At 47.2% G+C, this 24,016-nt stretch overlaps 1 protein-coding gene across 4 annotated transcripts in view; it reads right to left on the bottom strand.

Annotated features, from left to right (window-relative positions):
* The window catches only part of SMPD4 (sphingomyelin phosphodiesterase 4), a 277,112-nt gene that overhangs the window by 10,853 nt on the left and 242,243 nt on the right, over positions 1-24,016 (bottom strand). For all 4 annotated transcript variants that reach the window (XM_069215134.1, XM_069215137.1, XM_069215136.1 and 1 more), the window contains 3 exons: positions 16,191-16,424; positions 12,784-12,915; positions 460-588 (listed from right to left, as the gene is read on the bottom strand). In XM_069215134.1, the coding sequence (XP_069071235.1) occupies positions 460-588; positions 12,784-12,915; positions 16,191-16,424 (495 nt within the window). The remainder of the gene's footprint in view (positions 1-459; positions 589-12,783; positions 12,916-16,190; positions 16,425-24,016) is intronic.

The following is a 24,016-nucleotide window of genomic DNA, read 5'->3' as shown; positions in this document are numbered from 1 at the left end:
AGTAACAAGTGATTGGGATGCGGGCAGAGTGATTACTAGTTGCGGAGAATAATTCAAGCATTCCACCAATCACTGTTTTTTTTTTTTTTTAACTGTTTCGTAGCTTACTGTAGACTCATCAATAATGTCAATGCCACCTTTTGTCAGTGAATGATGTGTTAACTGTGTGGCCAAAGGTTTAATTGCAGTCACAGGATCACCTGAGACCTATTATATTGGTTGATATTCATAACCGGGTCAGAATAGCGAAATGTTTAAAGGCTCAGGGTATTAACCGCAATACTGCTGCTGGGAAAGCTTTTCAAACAGTTTGCTCACAGGTCAAGTCTGACGGGAGGCCCAAGAATGCAACATTCAAACTGTACTGTTCCCTTCATGCTAATGATTCAAACAAGAAAGATCACACAGAAAGCAGAAGACCTTTAAGATTCTATGTGTATTTAACTCCAATGCACCTACCCTTTCATTCAATGTAGTTGAGAGCCGGAACAACAAGCGTACTAGGGTAGCATTTTCATAGCTGCGGATTGGCTGGAGATCAGGGTCGCCTTGGTACTGGATGTCAAACCGCCTTAAACCATTGATGATCTGGATGTGAACATGGATACAACAGTAGTTAACATTTGGATTTTGACCAGGAAGGATAAAGAAAACAGGAGATTATACTGTATCTGAGGTCTGCTACTTTACAGTTAGGAAATAAAGAAGTACAATTCCCAACCCAACCTAGTTGAAAATAAAACAACAGAATGACACAACAAAGAAATAACATGATGTTAGGGTCAGGAGATAGGCTGTTTCCAGACATAAATCAAAAACATCCATAAGGGAAAGCACTGCATTCACGTTTCGCACTGAACTCAAGCAATGGCCCCCAGGGAATCGTTTTAAGACAGAACAGGTTTTAAGAACACTTCTTCCTCTTCCTTTAAAATCAGTTTGAATTACTTGCAGCAGCAAATGTCCTGGTTTCAATCATAGTGGATGAATGCTCAGATCATGAACACAGCAGCATTCACAGGTGCCCCAAATGTTTCTAATCTTCCAATGAATGCTATTTGGACCCCGGTCCAAGGATTCAAGTGGGTAAAACTCTGATTACTCCCTGTACTTAGTTTAGGTCCAGAGCCAGAATCCCAGTGCCACTGGCCTTTCCCCATGTGGACACTGCTCTCGCTTTTCTGGACCACCTACATTCCATCAACCATAGGGGACAAAGCTCCACAGCTGGCTGTCTTCTACTGTATAGACTTGGACCCTCAGAGTCTAGGTCAATAAAATACCTACTTCCCTGGTCCTCAGAGTGCCTGTTCAAAACCAAAGATTTAAAGTAAAGCTAAAGTTAAGCTTTCAAGATATGTCTCACAGTGATGATTATTTACCCTCGTAAACATTTGGGGGTAGCCTGTGCTTATACACTGCCTCTTTGGCTTTAATGCATCAATCCACATTACGGGGCCATCCAGTAAATGGGTACTTGGAATCGGAATGACGAAAGATGCAGATTTTTGTTGGTAATATGGTTAGTGAAAATAAGATGACAGCTGTAGCTGTTGTTATAGTTATCTTTGCGCCTGGAAACCTCTGCTAAATGACTGTGTACCCCTGCCTCTTCCATACCTAAAGAGAGCCTGCTTTCTGTGCTGCAGAACCACCCGAGATAGGACAGTGTCCAGGTCTGATTCTATTCCTTATAGAGCTTCATTTAGATAGCATTCAATCATGTGCTCTCCATCGAATGGTATATCAAGTAAGAGATGCTTTACCTGAGGTTGAAAAAATGTTGATCAAAGTCAACTATTGCATCTTAGGACAGCAGCTCTTACAACCATTTGCCTGAAACCTTTAGATTATATCCACTGCCCCTCGATCTAAGCCACCAATGTTTTCTCTCCCTATCTTATAATGTCATCCACTTCCTGCTTTTTGTCTTCTGGGAGAAGATCTAAATATGAAGCTGTGTCTACCCATACTTGCCTATTATAATGGCCTGCTATGGCCAGCGCTTAGACAGCTTTGAATGAAGTTGTTGCTAGTGTGGATACTCCACTTTTCAAAAACTGTCAATTTTCCGTCCTACCCAGCCAAGAAGGTCAGTACAGGGCGAAGTGGGATTAGGTAACTTGCAGTGCTACAGAGTCAGCATGAGGTTGACCAGTCAGACAGGCTGGAGTATTATCTGGTGTCCAACTATTTTATCCAGATGAGAGATCAGGGTTAGAACAGATACGGATGCCTTCATTATTTCTACTCCCTCTTGTCAAATAAAGTCAATTATTGGGGATTGCTTTTATATATTACATAGGTACCTCCTTCCAAGGATACAGGAAACGGTCAGTTACTGTAAATATCATGGGCAACTGAAGCCTCTTGGAGGCTTTCGCTACCAGAGAATGGAAATGAGCAATGATTTCTGGAGGAGAATCTGCATGATGCAGAGTAGTTTCAGAAGTGGTTGGTGCAATGTGATCATCTCACTAGTCTGGCGGATCCAAAGGATGCTCTGGCAGTTCTTCTTCCCCACTGTGGTCGTCATCTGATGTGTTTGTATATTACGGAGGTGAAGGTGATATCGGAGCAGATTTCACTGACAGCAGAGGAACTTTCTGTGGCAAGGAAATTGTCACTGGTCTTGGATGCTCACCAGGAAGATAGAACTAAGCTGGGTGGAAACCTAGCAAAGTAGCCTGACATCATCTCATCGAAATCATTGTGAAGGTTTGCTAGGACGTTCAACTCTGGCACACTTCGATAATGCGGTTCTATATAGTACTCATATGACCAGTCGTAACGAGGATGAGCAGCATCATCATCACCATTGTAGATGCTTTAATTAGTCATTTATTGCATTGTATTAATCACAGATATACTATGAGAAATAGACAAGTTACACTGGATCTTTTTTACATTAAGACAGAATGCAAAGCGAAATTGAGTCTATCACTACATTGAGTGTGTGTGCGCGTGGGGGGGGGGGGGGGGGGGGGGGCAAGAGCCCTTCTTGGAAATCTTAGTAATCTTTAAGAATTAGTATGCCTCCCTATCAGATCAGAGAGGCCACAGGGATCTGCTCAGCTTAAAAATGCACAAGGGGTCAAGTGTTGTGCAGATCCTATAGTCATTCACTCCCTGCTGTAAAAACGGTGTGCTGTAGAGTCCGTGCAATGCAAATTGGTCTAAAGTCAACATGTTTCTGCCCCCTGGTATACGGCCCTAACCAGGTCTGGGGCTTTCATCACAACTGGTCCTACCCTACGTCTACTCTAACCCAACCCTGTAAGGTGTTGTGTGTCTAATTGTCTATAGATGAAGAAGGGAAAAGGTGTAAAAAAACAGCTGCACGCAGATCGGGAGAGTGCAGCATTCGGCATGGTGACCTGTTGAAATAGAGGGAACGCATCAATTTAAGAAGGTCATCAATCATTCAATGAGAAACTGAATTAAACCTTGTTTGTTTCTATTCAATACTACACAATTTTCTTCCTGTGGTATATATAACATGGTTTCTCAGAGGCAATTTTGTATAGGTCACTTGTGTTCTCTACAAACAGCGCACACAGTGCAACACCATACAAGCAAAGTCCAACACCAAGTGGTGTGAAAGTAAGGAGTGAGCACACTATTCTTTCTCACTGGTGGAAAGTACTTAAATTATCACCTAGCATCAATCAGTGTCCCAGTTTACTTCAATTAGGCAAAAAAGTTACAGTTTTTAAATGTTATGTCTGAATAGAGCAATGCTTATAAGGTGAAAGTCTGCCAACGTATTGCCATAAAACATGCTATGCTCCCAGTTCTTAGGGGATGCATCACTCCCATGACACCAGTCCACCTTGAGTTAAATCCCTGCAGTTCACAGATCCCTTAAAAAGATCACACTGCTTTACCTGGAGATGTGATGAGACTGCACCATTCTGCCACGTCATTTAGAACTGCAATGCAGGACTGTGGTGTTACAACACTTCCATTACCTTGGAAGTGGTGAAGAAACTGGCAGCTTGTGGACACCTCACGTAGGACTGTGGCACAGGACTTCAATGCTACAACATTGCCGCCATCTCTAGGGTACTGAATAAATTGGCAGAGTGTCTCATCATCTCAATATTAGGCTGATTTATGGAGTGAAAATATATTAAAATGAGAGTACTTATTACTGTGTTGGCGTAGTTGTATTTATTTGGACAGAACTAGACAGTTAAGGTTGCCTCACCAAACTGGACTTGGCATGGAGGAACTCTGCTGCCATCTTGGAAATACCAAGCAGATGGGTAGATTGGCAATTAATAGGACTTGCTGTTGATTAAAGACATAATAGTAATTTGAATAATTTTCAATGTATGTTCAATGCCAGTTTTGTAAGTCACAGATGAGCCATACCAACAATGCCAAGTTCCACCCAAATATGGACATTATTTACATAAGCCAGGCACATGACTGAGTCCTATGTAAATAATGGGTATGCCACTTAGATAGTAATGGGTTTGAGAGCATTTGGGGTAACCACCAATTTAAGCACTGGCAATCTTCAATCATTAACACTTAGGCCCTCATTATGACATTGGTGGTAAATCCCACTTACCGCCACACTGACGGCCGCCAACTTACCGCAGCGGCGGCGGATATCCATTCACTATATTATGACACACACCAATCGGTCCTTATTCAGCCACATACACAAATCCGTCAGACCAAAGGTCAGTGATAAACTGGCGGTATCAAAACCCACACCGTTACACCAACAGAACTACACCCACCCCATTATGACCCATGAATCACAACGGAGGATATTCAACGGCGGTAAATCATTGGCGGTACATACCTCCGCGCTCACAATGGACACCTACAAAACAACACCACATTGGACAATTCAAACAACACACACCTGACTCCCATACACACACCACACCCACACCACTATAAAACACACACCCATATTACCCACAACCCTTTATGATTACAAACCATTGCCAGCAGAGACACACCAAGACCACTGACACAACTAGACCCACACACTATTCACACCTATACACCACTCATGCACTCCACATCACACACTCCAACATATTACCCAACATACCCTCACCAACACTCATCACACAACACCCATGGCACCACAAAGACACCCCCGTTTCACAGAGAAGGAGTTAAGGGTCATGGTGCAGGAAATCGTCAGGGTAGAGCCACAGCTATTTGGAGCACAGGTGCAGCAGATATCTATAGCTAGGAAGATGGAGCTATGGCGGAGAATCGTGGACAGGGTCAACGCCGTGGGACAGCACCCAAGAACTAGGGATGACATCAGGAAGAGGTGGAACGACCTACGGGAGAAGATACGTTCCACTGCAGCAAGACACAAGCTCGCTGTACAGAGGACTGGCGGTGGACCCTCACAACTCACAGCATGAGAGGAGCAAGTCTTGGCAATACTGCATCCTGAGGACCTGGCCGGAGTAGGAATGGACTCTGGTAAGTCAACTCTCTGCATTTATCACCCCCCTACCTGCATGCCATCACAAACCCTCACCCCCATCACTCCACTACATCCCACACACCCCACCATCACAACCCACTCATCCCAATGCCAAACCCTGCATGCTGTACCAGTGCATGGACACCCCTCACAGCCCTGCATGGACACTCATCACTAAATCATGCACACTGTAGAGAATTAACTATTTCACCATACACAAGTGAAAGCTGGCAGGGCAAATCCAACCATAGAGGGGAAGCCGCGGATGTACAATGTGTCAGACAGAAACCATAACACAACATTTAAATCCCCACAGGTACCCCAGCCAATTGCAGCGGAGAGGAGGTGCCAGCACTATCCAGTCCCCCAACTGAAGAGGCCCACAGTGATGACAGCAACTCTGGTCTTCAGGATCTGGATGACCTACCTGGCCCATCAGGGACCACTGGACAACTGGTTACCCAGGCCCAGTCACACACCATCACAGAGCCTCCCCCATCTGTAAACACCACCACAGCACCCACCCAGCGTACCCATACCTCTGTCCCTAGGACACGTCAATCAGCAGTGTGTCCACCTCTACAGGGACCCCAGGGCACAATTCGCACAAAAGACAATCAGGGACCTGTGGTCAGTTGCAATGGGCACATGGTTCAGGGGACAGAGGCAAAGGCCAACAGGGACACTGGGAGGACTGCTGTGCGCCAGGGGGAGTACAGGACCAGGGAATCGACTCTCCAGGAGGCACTTGGCTAGATCCTGGGAGCCTATCAACATTACTAGGACACGATGGGCCAGATCCTGGACAATGTGCAGGAGAACAGGCGGCTGCAGGAGGGACAGTACTAGTGGATCAGGGAACACCTGAAGGCCATTAACAACACCCTGATCTCCATTGCAGGGGTGCTGGCAGACATGGGCAACATTATGGGGGAGGCAGTCTCAAACCAGCGGGCCCCTGCCACTAGCCAGACATCTGAACAGCCTTCCACCTTCCTGCTGCCAGTGACCAGGAGGCCTCACCACAGGACTCACAGGCCACCAGCACCCCTCCCCCTGCAGAAGGTGAACCACCCCCCAAACATTCCCTGTGATCCAGACAGAAGCCAGAGACAATTGCCAAGACCCCTGCCAGGAAATTAGACTCTCCTGATTGTCACCCTTGTGCCCCACTCTGTCACCCTGTCCAACTTGAACTGCCATTGCTCCCCTTACTATGTCCCCTTGGACAATGCACCTGTGGTACAAACATACTGGAACAATACCCTGGACTTTCCTCCATCATCACCCCATCTCATTTCACTTGCCCCACTATATATTAGCACTTTAATAAACACCCTTTGAAAAAAACATTTCGAGTATGTCCTGTATATCACATATGTATTCATTGAAACAAGTACAAACATTACAAATCAACTGTACATAGAATGAACATAGATTAATAACCTGTAGCTGGCTGTAGTGATCATACCAGGAGTATATGTCAGGTCACCAACATCTGCAAAATAAATTGCCAGAGGGAACAGAAAGTAGGGCTAGAAGTGGAAAATAGCAGCCTGCCATTGCCACACAAATTACAACCAAAGTCATTGAAATGTAAAGTAACACTGTCCTACCTGTGTGTCACTGGAAGGATTGTCGGATCACATATGTTCTGTTGTCCTCATCCTCATCCTCTGCCTCCTCATCCTCACTGTCCACAGGGTCTACTGCTGGCACACAGGCATCTCTAGCCTCCTCCTCCCGCAGGAATGGGACATGGCGTCCGAGGGCCAGGTTATGCAACATGCAGCATGCCACCACTATCTGGCAGACCTTCTTTGGTGAGTAGCACAGGGATCCACCTGTTAGATGGAGGCACCAGAACCTGGCCTTCAGGAGGCCAAAGGTCCTATCAATTATCCTTCTGGTTCGCCCATGTGCCTCATTGTAACATTCTTCTGCCCTTGTCCTGGCATTCCTCACAGGGGTCAGCAGCCATCATAGGTTTGGGTAACCAGAGTCACCTGCAAATATTGAGGGACAACATTTAGCCACACACTATCAGATATGGCCCACACCATACCCATACACCAACATCTACTGGGTGGGAACTAGGGCTCACCTATTAGCCACACCCTTTGCCTCTGTAGTTGGGACATCACATTTGGGATGCTGCTATTCCTTAGGATAAAGGCATCATGCACCGAACCAGGATACTAAGCACTGATGTGGGGGATGTACTGGTCCGCCAAGCACACCATCTGAACATTCATGGAGTGGAAACTCTTACGATTCCTGAACACCTGTTCATTCTGCCATGGGGGGACGAATGCAATATGTGTACCATCAATTGCCCCAATTATGCTGGCGATACGTCCCATTGCATAAAACCCGGCCTTCACTGTAGCCAAATCCTCAACCTGGGGAAAAACAATGTAGCTGCACATGTGTTTTATCAGGGCAGACAACACTCTTGTCAGCACTATTAAGAACATTGGCTGTGACATTCCTGCTGCCAAGCCCACTGTCACTTGGAAAGAACCAGTTGCCAGGAAATGGAGTACTGATAGCACTCGCACAAGAGGGGGGATCCCAGTGGGATAATGGATAGCAGATATCAGGTCAGGTTCCAACTGGGCACACAGCTCTGTGATTGTGGCCCTGTCAGGTCTACAGGTGAGGATAATGTGCCTGTCCTCCAGTGTTACTAAGTCCACTAGGGGTCTGTACATGGGGGGATGTCGCCATCTCCTATTCATCTGCAGCGGTAGGAATCTAAGGGACAAAAGAGTGAGGAGCCGGTCACAAACTGAACAATGGAGCTACAACAGTAGTTTGCATCCTGTAAACATGTAATGGGTCATTGTGATTTGTCCAGTATGTGCTAATACCTCCTGTGACGCAGCATTATTCCAGGGCCTGCTCTGCTTGTCTTCCCCCCCCCCCCTCCCCACCACATCCTGAAATGGTGTCTGCCAGTCCTGTGTGGAGGGACAGGTGAAAATGAGGTAATTCCGCTGACGTGTGCGCCGTTGCGGGAGGTAGTCTGGAACCTCAGTGCAACTCCTCTTTGGTTAACATTGGGCCCTATGGGGTACAGTGGCCAATGGTGATCTACGCCAGCGGTGACGGTATGCACCGCCGTGGACGTGACCGCCATTTTCTATCTGATTCCTCACTTGCTACCTGACCTTCCATAGGAGAGGACCTACACTGCATGTGCTGCTGTGACCTGTGTCTGGAACCTACCATGGCCCGTGTGACTGGGGAAAAGACCCCAGCCTTCCCGTCGGAGGAGTTGGAGAGACTGGTGGATGGGGTCCTACCCCAGTACGGACTGCTGTATGGGCCTCCAGACCCAGGTGAGTACACTGTGAGCACGATGCATGTGGCATGAATGCATGAAGTTGTGTGTGTAAAGGCCTTGTGTAAGGGGGTGGATGTCCTCTTGGTGGCGTATAGGTTGTGGGCTGGACCATGTGTGTGGCAATGGTGATGGGAATGGGTATGGTGGGCCATACGTGTAACAGGCAGGACTGTTTGTCTAATGTTATTTTCCTGTGTGTATTGCCTCTGCAGGTCAGTGCCCATCAAAAGAAGGGTATATGGTGTGCCATCGCCAAGGAGGTGCAGACCCTGGGGGTCTATGGCAGGCAGAGCACCCACTGTCGCAAGCGGTGGGAGGACCTGAGACGCTGGGCACGGAAGACGGCGGAGGCCCAGCTGGGGATGGCCTCCCAACGAGGAAGGGGTGCCCGAACCCTGGTCCGGCTGATGGCCTGCATACTGGCAGTGGCCTATCCAGAGCTGGATGGGTGCTTGAGGGCATCACAGCAGCCACAAGGGGGTGAGTACAGTGCCCATCATTACAACTTACGCATGGTAGGGTGGTATCCGGGTGCGGGATGTGTGTCAGTGGGTGCCCCTAGGCCAGGCCTGACATTACAGCGTAGGTCCCCTGGTAGCTAGGGCTCAGAAGGGATAATCCTGCTACCTAGCTCGTAAGCATCCACTACGGGTCAGGGCTGGGTGGGTCCCAGGTATGCTTCAGTTGGCGGTGTGTGCCCCTCCCCATGCCTTGGTGGCAAGCCATTTCTCTGGTAGTGCAATGCATAGTGCGTAGGCCTGTTCCCAGTGTGTGAGTGTGCTGTGTACGCCAACAGTGGTGTTGGTGCAGCCATTGACCCAGTCTATCCTCCCCCCCCCTTTTGTTTTGCCATCCTGTCCTTATGTGCATTAGCATCATCTGGCGGAGCAGCAGAGGCACCGGCGACGGAGGGAGCTGCATCCCACAGGACGCAGGTGGCATAGTCCACCGACGGTGAAGGCACCAGTGTGACAGAGGGGGAGATGAGCACCACGGCGTAGACTGGAGGGGACAGTTCAGACACAGATACCTCCTCCGATGGAAGCTCCCTAGTGGTCGCGGACACTTCTGTGCCACCTCAGCTACAGGTACATCCACCACCTCCGTACCAGCACCGCCCTCCCAGCAGCCCCTCATCGATTTGCCTGTGCCCGCTCACCCAGGAGGGTCGGAATTTCCTTCGCCCCAGGCACCTCGGGTCCTGCCCTAGTGAGCCCTGCTGCCCTGAGTGAGGAGGCTATTGACCTCCTGAGATCCATCTCTGTAGGGCAGTCAACCATTGTGAATGCCATCCAGGGGCTAGCAGCCCAGATGCAACAATCACACTGGATTAGCGGCCCAACAGAGATCGATTCAGGCTCTGGCCTCCTCTCTGATGGCAGCCATTGTCCCTGTTTCTACTGTCCTCCCTCCAACTTCCACTGCCCAGTCCCATTCCCCTCAACCCCAACCTATCCCAGGCACACATTCAGATGAGCATGCACACAAGACAACACCCAAGTGTGTCACAGGCAAACACAAGCACCACACCTCACTGGCAGACAACTCCACAACATCCATACACACGTCCCCTGTGTCCTCTCCCACTGTTTCTGTCCCCCCTCCTCCTAAAGTACACAAACACAAGCACTCAGACACCCAACAGCCATCCACGTCACAACAGCATACAGCCCATGCACCTGCACCCCAATCCAGCAAGCAGACACCAACAACCACTCCCTCATCCTCCACTCCCATTCCTTCTCCCTGTTCCTGTCCCAATGTCCCTAAAAAACTGTTCCTATCCACCACGGACCTCTTCCCTACCCGCCTCCCCCACGTATGGCCAGGGTATCACGAACCCAGTTAAGCACCTCAGCCACACAGTCCACGGGCTCAGTCCTAAATGCACCCACCCGTGGTGGAAAGGGATCCAGGCCACATGTACTGAAGAGGAATGAGCCTGCACCAGCCAGCCTAAAGGGGAAGGAGCCTGCACCAGCAGGCAAGAAGGCCAAGGAGCCTGCACCAGCAGGTAGGCAGGGCAAGGAGCCTGCACCAGCAGGCAGGAAGGGCAAAGGGCAAGGAGCCTGCACCAACAGGCAGCAGGGGCAAGGAGCCTGCACCAGCAGGCAGGAAGGGCAAGGCACCTGGACCAGCACCTGTGACGGAGCCCCCACCACCAACCATGGTTGTGCATCCGTCTGAAGGTGCAGGGGATGTCAGGAGCCTCCCCATACCAGCAGCACCACCACTGTGCAGCCATCACTGCCGTCCGACACTATGTAATCCTGCCTCCAGAAGCTGTTGTGTGGTCTGCCCCCTCCAGAACCAGTGGGCTAGACACCCACCTGAGAGACTGTGGCCTTGCACTCCCCAGAACCAATCACAGGGCATGCTGCCCCCTCCAGAACCAGTGGGCAAGACACCCACCTGAGAGACTGTGTCCCATCACTCCCCAGGATCAGGCACAGGGCATGTTGCCCCCTCCAGAACCAGTGGGCTTGTTTAATCTCCAGGCTGAGGTGCACCCACACCCCATCTCCCATCCCTCCAAGGTGCCTGGCTATTGACCAATTGGTGCTCCTGCAGTGCTCTCTCCATGTTGAAGCAGGTGACAAGTGGGGCCTTGGACTTTGGCCTGTGGCCATGTGGCCCATGCAAATTGAGGACTGGGCTGTGACCCTTTTTCAGTAAATTTGTATATATCGGTTATATTGCCTAACTTATTATTTCCACTGTGTTGATCTTATTACAAACACTTTGGCTAAATCGTTTTGTCCTTGCATTATTCAGTTGATTTACGGGGATAAATAGTTTTTCTTGTTCATCTGGTTGTGTGTATGGTGTGTGTGTGGGTGTGTGTGTGTGTGTGTGTGTGGGGTGTGTTTTGTGGGGTGTGTGTTGTGCGTGTGTGTGTCACTCTCGCCCCCCCGTGTGCTCGGCGGCTGTACTCACCGTCGTCTTTTTTGCCGGCGTTGGTGTTCGTGGTGTAGCAGAACGTAGAATATCATTGGGAATACACGCAGTTCGGGTTCCATGCTGGCGTGGTTCTTCCCTGTGTCTCCAAAGGTGAGTCCTTTCACTTCTGCGCTCAGTTCCGCTAGGCTTTTGTTGTCGATGATACCGTCCCAGAAAAGGTGGTGGTTTGCAGGGTCTTAATATGGTGGGCGTAACACTGACCTCCGCCTGGCTGTAGGCGGCTACCGCTGTGGTGGATGTTGTTTCCGCCCTGGCGGTCTGTGTGGTACATTGGCTGTCTTTCGGAGATCTTTCCGCCATGGTCATAATTTGGTGGTAGTTACAGTTATCACCGACCGCCAGGGTTGTAATGAGGGCCTTAGTCCTGTAACCATTAGGAGCACACACAATTACTGGATGAAGGGGAAGCTATACCTGAGCCCAGTTCAAATTCCAATCTGTAACTTACCCAACTGATCACATCTCCTCCTCAAAGAAAAATTTATTTGAACCACAATCAATATTTGTGAATACACATTTTTACAACACACCACCCTGGCATCTATCAGCACTGTTAAATGTTGGTGCATTGTTGGGGCAGCATCAAAGAGTGACGGGGACAAGAACATGTGTGGAATGCAATTGAGATAACTAGGCAGGAAAGCACATCAAGGAACATAACTGATAGAAGAGAGTCGACATGGCTTTCCTTTTTCTGAGCCTCTGACTTCTTACCCTTTCCAGCCCTTCACTGTTACTGCTGAGCTTACCCAGGGAGCTAGGATGGAGAGCAATGTAGACATGGTGGTAGTTCATGAATTGCAGTCATATTTGTGCTGAATTATTTAGACTGAACCTAGTTGTTATATAGAGATATATGTAATTCCTTTTATAGGAACCCACAAGTTTGCCTATCCAGCCCTGTTGATTGTAGAGGAAACCGGATTAAATCCAGTGCGTCTAGTGACCAGGCTAGAAGCAATGCTTTCTTACAGCAATGTAAAAATGCTTAGAGTGTTCTTACCTGATACCTGCCCAAGGGAGTGAGGAGTAACCTGTTGTCACTCATTATACAGTCTGGGAGCTGCTTCTTTCCATTCTCATGTCGTACTGTCTCAAAGTTCGCCATTAACTGTGTCAGCTGTGCTGCGTTGAGCTGCTTACAACGTTCAAGAGAAAGGAGACATATTAGTTCAGTTCAAAGACCTTTATTTTGGCTCAATGGCCATAAAAGCACATGGAAAAAACAATAAAATATAGATAAGACATAATAGTTAAATGCTATAAATAACAGTGCTAAAACTAATGCATAAAACTGCCTTTGAAGTACGGTCATATATACATCATGAAAATATTAAGATACTATTTAATTTAGTCAGGGTACTTGGGGAAACAGAAAGTTAAAAGAAATAAGTCAAATTCTGGATCTCTAAAATCGGGCTGGGATTGATTATACAAATTATAGCCATTGTGTCTCACGTACCAAGACAGCAGCGCTAGTTGGTTCTCGGGAGAGGCCTTAATTCTCCACAAAGCCAAAAAATAAGTGTGAAGATCAGTGGCTTGCTGGCATCTGTTTTAACAACGTTAATGCAACTCTATAGTCTCTAATGCCCAGATTCCGGCATAACGGCAGTATACAGCAGCGCCTACTATTCTTATAAGCCGGGCAAAAAACAATACATGTTCTAGGGACACTTTGGGGGCACTACAGGCCGGACACTGCCAATCATCCACTTTATGGGTTTTGGCCCACTTAGCAGTGAAAGAGTGGAGGGGTAGAGTTCCATAGCTGAATAACAAAAATAAATGCCTAGCCGAGGGGGGCTCTATCTCATCCAAGAAGTCTTCTCTATTGCAGGCATCTTAAAATGTAAGGAAGTTGTCAGTCAAAGTACCTTGACTTGCCTGGGAATGTATTAGAGAATCTCTGTGCTGCCAGTAGGCTGATTTAATGTTTGACTTGGATGTCAGCCTTGCCTCTCACGGTGTATTCCATAAAGTTACCAGCCCAATCTCTCCCAGAGTAGCTTTCACATACTCGATCCTGGGTATACTGCATAAGCCCGCAAGGCTGAGCAATTCTTCTAGACCTTCACAATATGGATAGAGCTCTGGGGTAGCCCAGATCCTCCTCCAATAAAGGATTGGCAGTAGGCCGGTCTTAACAGATAGGGCTCTCACACCAAGATCTAGTCTGAGGGGGAGTAAGGGAGTACTAAAATGGATGCAAACCAATAAGCGCATGAATTGATTTTCTACTCAGTATAAAACAGAAGCATCCAAATGCCCCCACAGCTCAGCTCCACAGGTGGCTGTCCCAGGGCTTGATGTCGATATACCTGCAGGGCCCGCTTTACTGGTCGAAACTGTGAGATATGTGCCAACTTGATTAAGCCTCCTACCAATTCCACAAGTCTTAACCTCTGCTGCATGATGCAAGCCTGCCACGCTCGATGTTCAAATAAAGTAAATAAGATAAGAGAAAGTGTGCACTCTCTCCAAGGGGGGTCCCTGCTAATGTCGGATTTGCCCTGGTAGAATACCCCGGGTTCAGTATCATATACTTAGTTTTACCCACAATAATTTTGAAAACCCATTCCATGCAAAATTCCTCCAAGCGATTCAAGAGTTGTTGGGAGGCCCAAGGGGGACTTAGAGAGGAGGAGGGTATTGTCAGAAAACATGAGGGCAGGAATCCTCATGTCCACCAATTTGGTAGTATCAATATCACTGATCTAAGAAATTGATGAGGCCGTTCACACAGACTGAAAATAGCGTGGCAACAAATACACACCCCTGCGTAACCCTTCTACTTACAGGAAGTGGATCTGTAAACTCACCAACCTGACCTGCACATAGTTGTTGTTACGAATCCTCACAATAATATCTCCTAGATAACTGGCTACCCCTAGCTCTTGCAGGACCCGCCATAAAGTTGGCCTGGGTACTAAGTCAAAGGCGGAACACAGGTAAAAAAATACGACATACAGGAACCCTTCCCCAGTGGAACCACTTTCCAATATAACATCAGGAGTTGGAATAACTGGTCAATCATGCTTGCGGCCTCCCTAAAACCCGTCTGTAACAGGGAAAGGTATCATTATCTGCCAGCCATTCCTGTAATCTATCAAGTAAAACTTTACTGAATATCTTTTGTGAGCTGTTGAGAAGATTAATGGGCCTGTAGTTGACTAGCAATTATATATAGGGATGATTTCGGCCCCAGCCCACATCAAGGGCACTGTTCAGTATTGCGTTAAACAGCGGTTTGAAGTAGGCGCTGCATGTGAGCCTTACTCCGAAACATGTCCCCGGGGACATGACATGCATAGTTATACAGCACTATAATATTGAAAACCATAAAGTTACAATCAACACATTATGCATAGTTGTACAGAATTGTAGCAGTGAAAACCATAAAGTTACAATCAAACTAAATTCTACTCCTCCTATTGGCCCTGGAAAAAATTAAAGGGTGAATCAGAATGTCACAGATTCACACCAGTGACCTATAAGTTGCAGAGAGATTTTGAAGAAGTCATTAAAGCACTGAGCTATCTCAGTGCTTAAAGTTCTGTGCAAACCAGATAGAAAGTTTGCTGCTCATTTCTTTTGACAACGTACAACTTGCTTCTTAACAATTTTGGGCAGTTAAAAAACTGATTTAAAGGGGGCTGTTGAAAAATAACCATGGTCTTATGGTGTAGGGTAACATACAAGTAAGTACAGGAGGCTGATGAAACGGTCACAGATCTGTCTCACAAGGGAATGATGTAGGACAGGCAGGAATGAGTCGCCTAAGTGTATTCAATGATGCAACCACAGGGTGTATTTAGGGCCATAAAGGAGGTGTTTTGGAACAGCATAATGTGGACTTCAACCACACAAAAGCAACAGTCAGATGCTTTTGTTAAGTAAGGCATTCATTTCAATCCTGCAATAGCACAATGAGCCACAGGACAGATGGGCGTTGTTTGCCAGATCTGTGTATGGACCCAATCTTACATTAGTCACTGATACAACTAGTTACAACGTTAGTGTACTGGTACGTCTCATAATATGTTTTAGCTGTACATTACACAAAGCACCTCTGATACTAAATCAGTAAGTATACCTTACGGCAGTGGTTCCCAACCTGTGGTCCGGGGACCCCTGGGGGTCCGCGAAGCCTCCTCAGGGGGTCCGTGACTGTTTGAAAAATGAAATTATATTAACAGATTAGGTCTTCATCTAACAGTTACAACTCAGTGGGGGGGGGGGGGGGTCCCCGGATTCCAAAAATGATTCAGCGGGGGTCCCTGGGTTCCAGTAATGATAAAGTGGGGGTCCACAGAAGTCAAAAGGTTGGGAACCACTGACTTACGGAATGAAATTTTGTTTTGATGCGGGTGACTGGGTAGAAGCACCCTATGGAAATCATTATCTCACCCTAAAGATCTGACACATGTACTCCAGTGCCTTCTCCAGGTACTCGTCAGTCTTCCGAATACTGTCATGCCCCACCTCATCCAGGTCGTTCCCATTGTAGGAGCCGTTCATATCAGAAGTGCCAAATCCAAACCAGGACAAGAAAGAACTGCTGGAACATGCCTCCATAGAGTGCTCAGTTAAAGACTTTGCCGTCTGCTTTGCCTGGCCAATGAGCTGGGCAAGCCTTAACACCTGAAAAAGGAAATTCCATATTATGAAATAAAAAAAAAACATGTTTTAACTATACTTCCCAGGCACATTCAACATTTTTACCTATTACCTTAAATCGCCTAATGCCTCTCACTTGATTCAACATCAATACCACGCATAAGTCCTTCCCTGTCCCTATTGTTGCATATGTGCCTCACACACACACTCCTACTCATTATACAGCAGTATTTTTCTGTTTTGCTACTAGGATGAAAGAATTACTTACCTCTTACTAGCATTGTTGAATTCAGATATCTTTCATACATTCACATGCATTTGAATGATTTCCATTTCTCAACCTAATTTGCCTTAGTATACCTAACACAGCAGTATTAAAGGAAACATTTTAAGCTTTAGCTACAGATTAAGAAACCATTTGTTCGCTAGCATTTGAATGTTCATACACCCAAATGCTTTTGAAATGGAAAAGTAAGCAGGGTTACCAGTGAAGGTGAGACAATGACATTTCTTTTCAATAGATTGAATCCCTGAGACTGGTCTCTTCAGTTCCAGTTCTGGCATGAGAGTTCATACAAGCTCTGTGGATGTCCTCCAAATCACTTTCTTAAAGACCATACCAAAAGAGGCATGTTGTCCATTTATGTAGTATTTTTTGGAACATCATCATATACTTGGTGTGTTTCTGCTTGGATAATGGCTGTCACTTAAAGAAAGAATAAAATGCAAAAGTCAGCTGAGTAGAGGTCCAAAACATTTTAGTTCTCTCTCAAAAGAAAAAAGAACAAAGGAGGCTCTATCTATAGAGTACGCATAGGCTATTGGCTGTCATAGTAGGCTTGTGTAATCTTATGGGTAAGGTACTCTGGTTAATATGGAAGTTGGAGGGGACCCCAGGAACAAAGTTTGGATTTGTTCTCCACAACATTTTGGGGGTCATTCTAAGTCTGGCGGGCGGCGGAGGCCGCCCGCCAGACTTCCCCCCTCCAAAATACCGCTCCGCGGTCGCAAGACCGCTGAGGGTATTTTGGCTTTTGCACTGGGCTGGCGGGCGACCGCCAAAAGGCCGCCCGCCAGCCCAGTGCAAAAACCCTTCCCACGAGGACGCCGGCTCAGAATTGAGCCGGCGGAGTGGGAAGGTGCGACGGGTGCAGTTGCACCAGTCGCGTATTTCAGTGTCTGCAATGCAGACACTGAAATACAAAGTAGGGCCCTCTTACGGGGGCCCCACGACAACCCATACCGCCATCCTGTTCCTGGCGGGAGAACCGCCAGGAACAGGATGGCGGTATGGGCTGTCAGAATCCCCCATGGCGGCGCAGCAAGCTGCGCCGCCATGGGGGATTCCCAGGGCAGCGGAAGACCGCCGGTTTTCCGCATCTGACCGCGGCCAAACCGCCGCGGTCAGAATGCCCTGCGGGGCACCGCCAGCCTGTTGGCGGTGCTTCCGCCGACCCTGGCCCCGGCAGTCAAGGACCGCCTGGGTCAGAATCACCCCCTTTATCTTTGAAACCGCCTTTGAACTATTCTCTTGAACAAAAAGCTTTACTTAACTGAGTTAAGAGAGCAGGCTGCAAGAAAGTCTTTCAGGACAATTATTTACAGCTGCATTTGTGTAGTAGCTTCAATAGACATAACAGGTCTTGACTGCCATGATGTAATCAGCCTTCTATATGGGCATAGTCCTGAACACAGAAAACTCTTACCAATCCTTAAAGGCACTGCTATATTACCAGAGTGGTGGAAAAGAGAAGGTTATTTTCTTGTAGCTCCAGTTCTGCATTGTATGAATCTTCATTGCAGTCATTAACGTTTGAATGATTCTGTGCTACCTGCAAGGTCTTGAAGCACTTTAACATAGAATAGAGCACATGGTGCAAATGTCCACTTGTGCATTTGGATGAGTAGCACTCTGTAACAGTCTATCAAAGACTGGAGTTTTTCTAGATTTTAAAAATATATTTACGTAGGAGAATGTTGCGATACCAGTGGTTGGCTATGTACATGGCTGGATTTACTCCAGGTCTGAGCTGAAGTACATTTACTACTGTTGTGGGATTTCTTTTAGCTGCAGAAACTTTAGGCGTGAAGTGTGTGTATGGCAATGAATTTACTCTTTTGTGGATGGGTGAGCGTCCCAATTGAACCCTCCTTAAACCCCTGCTATTTAGTAGTAAGTATTCCCCTTTTTCCAGTCACTTTATCAGTCCTTCCCACATATACTATTAAGCTGTAAGCAAACCAGTTACTTACCTCTGTTATCACTCTGTCTGGGGGCTACTATATCAAACTGCAGATTCCTCACCTTTCGAATATCCTCAGGAAACTGACTTGCAGCGGGAGTGCCAAGGCAAGCCCGGAACCCTGGCTTCCTACCACTCACTGCTACCCCAGAGCAGAACTTACCACCTTCAGCGTCTGACCTCCCAAAGAGAACCGCTGCTGCGACTCTCTGTGGTTAACATCAGTCACTTTCACCTGCCGGTAATATCGGTTCACCTGCCTCACCGACTCTCCTGCGCATGCAACCAAACTGCCGCCCTCAGACACCACAACCACCCATGAACTGAACTTCTACTGCTCAACGTCCATTCTTTAGGCAAACATGCAACGAGACCACCACCCTCGCACCTGACCGTATCTTTCTCACAGAGACCAGGCTCAACGACACCTCTGCACCCGACATCGCCATGACCACTGCGGACAGATACAAGATCACCCGTCGCAACCATAACAACAAACCCGGTGGAGGGATCGTCATAATTCACAAGGAGTCAATACACTGCACAACCTAGGCAGACAGCAACACACTAATCATGAAGCATCTCAATTTTCGACTCTGCATTGACAGCAACACCACCATCAAAGGAACTCTTGCCTACAGACCCCCTTGCCACACCATTTCAGAAATCATCGCCTCCCAAGTCATCGACACTGAACATTAAATTTTCTTCGGAGACCTGAATTTTCACCTAGATGACCCAAACGACGCCAACACTGCACAGCTCATAGACATCATGGAAATCATCAGCCCCAGACAGGTAGTTATTGACGACACCCACATGGCTTGACAAACACTGGACCCCATTTTCACTTCGAGCAGCAGAATCAAATACAGCCACACCACTAAGATCACCTGGACCAACCACTCCATAGTCCAATTCAACTACTTCTTCACATCAGACAGGGCACCCAGACCACCCTCCACTGCACACCATAGTTGGAGCAAGATATCCGAGGACCAATGGACCAACACCCTCAATGCCCACCACCCAGACTCCACACACCAGACGCCCGTCACCACCCTGGACCTCAACAGAGATGTCAAAAACATCACCTCCTGGATAGCCAACTGTGCCAGCCTCGTTTCCCCATCAAAACTTACAAACCAAACAGACCTTCCAAGCAACCCAGCTGGTGCACGCAGGATCTGTGCACTGTGAAACACAACTGCAAACAACTAGAGAGGAAAAGGTGCAGTTCCAAACTCCTCAAGGACCAACCCGCCTTCAAGAACAGTCTACTGGTACTACAAACTACAAAAAAGTGCCAGAAACAGGCTGTAGCCACTCGCATCCTAGCCAGAGCCACCGCAGCAAATGAACTCTTCAACATCTTCAAGGAGTTCGCCAACCCAGCAGCACAAGAGAAAACCATATCCGCCACCCAGGAACTGAGTGAATCCCTTGCCACCTACTTCCATGATAAAATCTCTACTATCTATAGAAACTTTGCACCCCAGCCCACTGTAGCAGACACCATCAACCTCCTCAACGGCTCTGATTCTTCCTCAAAGAACAAACTACAAATGAAATCAGCTCACACAGACATCATGAAGCCCCATCCACTCAGGATCACCCACAGACCTCTGTCTGCATCACATGTTCAACCTTGGCATGAACAGCAGACTTACAGTCCTCTTCAACTCATCCATCAACTCAGCCACCTACCTAAACGACTTGAAACAAGCGAGGGTCAAAACCCTCCTCAAGAAACCCACCGCCAACTCCCAACTACCTCAAAAACTACTGTCCGATCTCCCTGCTCCCCTTTCCAGCAAAAGTAATCAAGAGAGCCATCAACCAGAAACTTACAACACACATAGAATACCGCAACCTCCTGGACCCATCTCAATCTGGAATCCAAACACAGTACTGAGACTGCCCTGATCACAGCAACAGACAACATCAGACAACATCAGAACCCTCCTTAAACAAGGAGATTTGGCTGCCCTCATCCTCCTCGATCTATCAGCGGCCTTCAACATAGACTCCCGCCATGTTTCTCTCCGTATTAACCTAGAAAGCCCTCCTCCCACCATTCACCTTGCAACCCAAGCCCATCATATGTGGAGTCCCACATGGATCCTCCCTCTGCCCCACACTCTTGAACACCTACATGACCATCCCCTGGCCAACATCGTATGAGACCACAGGCTAAACATCGCCTTGTATGCAGACAAAATGCAGCTAATCCTCTCACTATTCAAAAACCATGCCACGGCAAAGGCCAGCTTCCATCTATGAATGAACAACATCACCGACTGGATTAGGGATAACTACCTCAAACTGAACACCAATAAAGCCGAGGTTCTGCTGTTCGGCAACACCATCTCACTGTGGGACGACTCCAGGCGGCCCGTGGACCTAGGGCCCCCCACCTCACCGAAAGAACATGCCTGTAACCTTGGAGTCATCATCAGCAATACATTAAAAATGAAGAACCTAGTCAACGCAGTATCCTCATCCTGATCCTCTGATTGCTACATAAGATCTTCAAATGGCTCTCCATTGATACCAGGCGCTTTCACACATGACCTCGTCACCAGGCGCTTTCACACATGACCTCGTCACCAGCCGCCTTGTCTACGGAAACGCTCTCTATGCCGGACCCACCACACACCTCATAAAAAACTTTAAATCATCCAGAACGCAGCAGCCAGGCTCAAACTCAACCACCCAAGGCAGAGCTACATATCCTCACACCTCAGGAACCTTCATTTCCCATCCCCCGCACACAAAAGCTGCCAATTCAAGCTGCTGACACTCACCTACAACATCCTACATTACCAAAGACCAGCCAGCCTCAACCACAAACTGAACTTTCACCACCCCTTCAGACACCTGCACACCCCACATTTGCAGTAGCAATTACGGAGGACGTGCCTTCTCTTACCTGGCAGCAAGATCCTGGAACCGTCTCCCCATCCACCTAAAGACCTCTCCCTCCATCCAGGACTTCAGAAAGCAGCTCAAGACCTAGCTCTTTGACTGAGCTCAGTCTGAGACCAATGCAGTGCACAGGGCGCCTAGATACCCTCACAGGTGATAAGTGCGTCATACATATTCATGACTGATATGGTAAGTAACCTGTTCGTATCATAAAGACCTCTAAAAATAGATTTCTCAACTTGTGAATAAGTACCAAAGCAGTACCTCCCAAAGTGATGGATCTGTGGAATGGTTCAGACTAAAAAGTGCAGCAGGGCGGAGAGGGCAAAATGCCCATCCTGGCAGACCCATCTATCAAGATAGTAATGCATCATGAATATGTGCACTGATGACAAACACAAAAAATACTAGAAATCCTAAAGAAGACCGTCTCAAGCACTACAATAACGTGGTTGTTTTTAGGACGATAGCCCTCATTCACTCATTAAGTGGCATGTTTCATTACAGTGTTCCTCCTCACAGCATAAACTGTTTATGATATGGTGTGGGCTACAACTTCCCTGCAGGGGAGGAGCTCCTGAGAATGGTCATCCTATGTGTACAGTGGTGTGGGTGAGAGGTAGAGTGCAAAGTGATGAAAATGCGAAAAAAATGAAAAAACTACCCCCTGGTGGAACTGCCTATCTGTATTAGTGTCCTTAAGGGATAGGATTAAAAATCAAGGGAAAACCCTTTCAACCCTAAAGTGATAGGTTTATTAGTCTGTGTGACAGGTCAATATGTTTCAGCCACTATTGTCCCTAATATGGGTGACCTAGGCTTTCACCAGGACCACAAATAGGTAGTCACTCTTCACACATATATAGAAAAAAGATTAAAATATTACAACAAATGTTCCATGTGGTTGGAGAGGTTTATAATGGTTGGCACCCCTAGTACTGGCTAACAATACATTTGAAAGTTTGGCCTGCCCAGCATACACAGTAGACCTCGAAAAATCATAAGAATGTTACTAGACCTGCAAATCTACTGACTTAATCTACTCAACCTAATTATAAACTGGTGTCAACTTATGTGATCCTGGACAAATATTTAAATTCACATGAGAGCACCTTCAAATACGTGAGTTCAGCATATCAGCTGTACAAAAAACACTTCTGTCTGATTTAATAGACTAAACAATTGCTCCACATATAATACAAATCCAGCCATGTATAGTATACACATGACCGCAGACTTGCCTCTTAGTTTATTAACTGCATTGTCATCAGGGCAGGGCAGGAATGTTTCTCAAAGCATGTTTAAAATCTATCACTTAAAATAAATACATTACGGAAGCATTATTATTTGCTATTAGCAGATTTTCCATTGAAATGGCCACAACATTTCCAACTTATGTGGTTTTACTGATAAAACTATATAGTGTGCAATGTTTGGAAATCGAGTTTCTGCAAACATTTGTCATTTGCACATCACCAAATAATGCGTTCTCATTTGCTTTGCTCCTTTTTAAACCTTAGTTTGCATCACACTTCTGATTTACTAAAAATGTACTTTCGTAATTCCTGATGTATTTTGAAAGATTTAAAGGTGTCTTTGTTGCTCATTCACTTTTTGAATGAACAGAACACCTGTTCTTTCCAACTTAAGTTCACTGACCAGAACAGTCAAGTAGGTGCTAAAAATAGCTCGACCTGATGAAATCTAACTCGTCATAGCGAGTGGGTGAGTAGATTTTTCGAGGCCTGCACAGATGTCGTGGTAGTGCACCTAGCTGCAAGGGCAACAACAACTTCGAAATGGAGGTCAAAAGAGACTAACTTTGGCCGCTCAGTCTCCGCACATGGAGGTGCAAACTGCGAAGACCAGTGGTGCAACACCCTGCCCTGCTACTGTGACAGAAGTTCCTTGTGAAGCGGCAGCCTGACGGAAGGATAGATGATCAGGCTAAGTTGTTACAGATACCACACCCTTCTAGTCCAATCCAGACCCACTGGAATGACTTGGCCCAAATCGGTCTTGATCTTTTTCAGAACTCGGAGTCCTGAGCTCCACCCAAGGTGGAATGAATCTCAGAGAGAGCTTTAAGGGAACTTCAGCATGCAAAAGTATTGGCATTCTGTATTCTAGTGTGTAGTGTAGAAGAGATCCAGGCAGGGTTAGCCCCATTGCTGGAAGACACCACGGGCCACCTACAGGTGGAACTGCCATTTGTGATCCGTCAGGCCTCGTCAGCTGAGTTTTTCTGCCCTGGCGTTTAAAGATACTGCCAGAGGGGTACCACCAGAGAACCGGCTGATGAATCATCCAATTCCAGAGGCGTAGTGCCTGCTGGCACAGGATCCAGGATCTTACCCCACCAAGCATGTTGCAGTACCACATGATAAGAACCTGCACTACCCTCTGCTAGATGGCGTTCAATACTAAGTAAATTGCCTGCAACTA

The sequence above is a fragment of the Pleurodeles waltl genome, chromosome 11 (assembly GCF_031143425.1).
Source record: "Pleurodeles waltl isolate 20211129_DDA chromosome 11, aPleWal1.hap1.20221129, whole genome shotgun sequence".
NCBI classification, from domain to species: Eukaryota; Metazoa; Chordata; class Amphibia; order Caudata; family Salamandridae; genus Pleurodeles; species Pleurodeles waltl.
The sequence above is the reverse complement of the archived record's forward strand: the minus strand, read 5'-3'. Positions and strand labels throughout refer to the sequence as shown.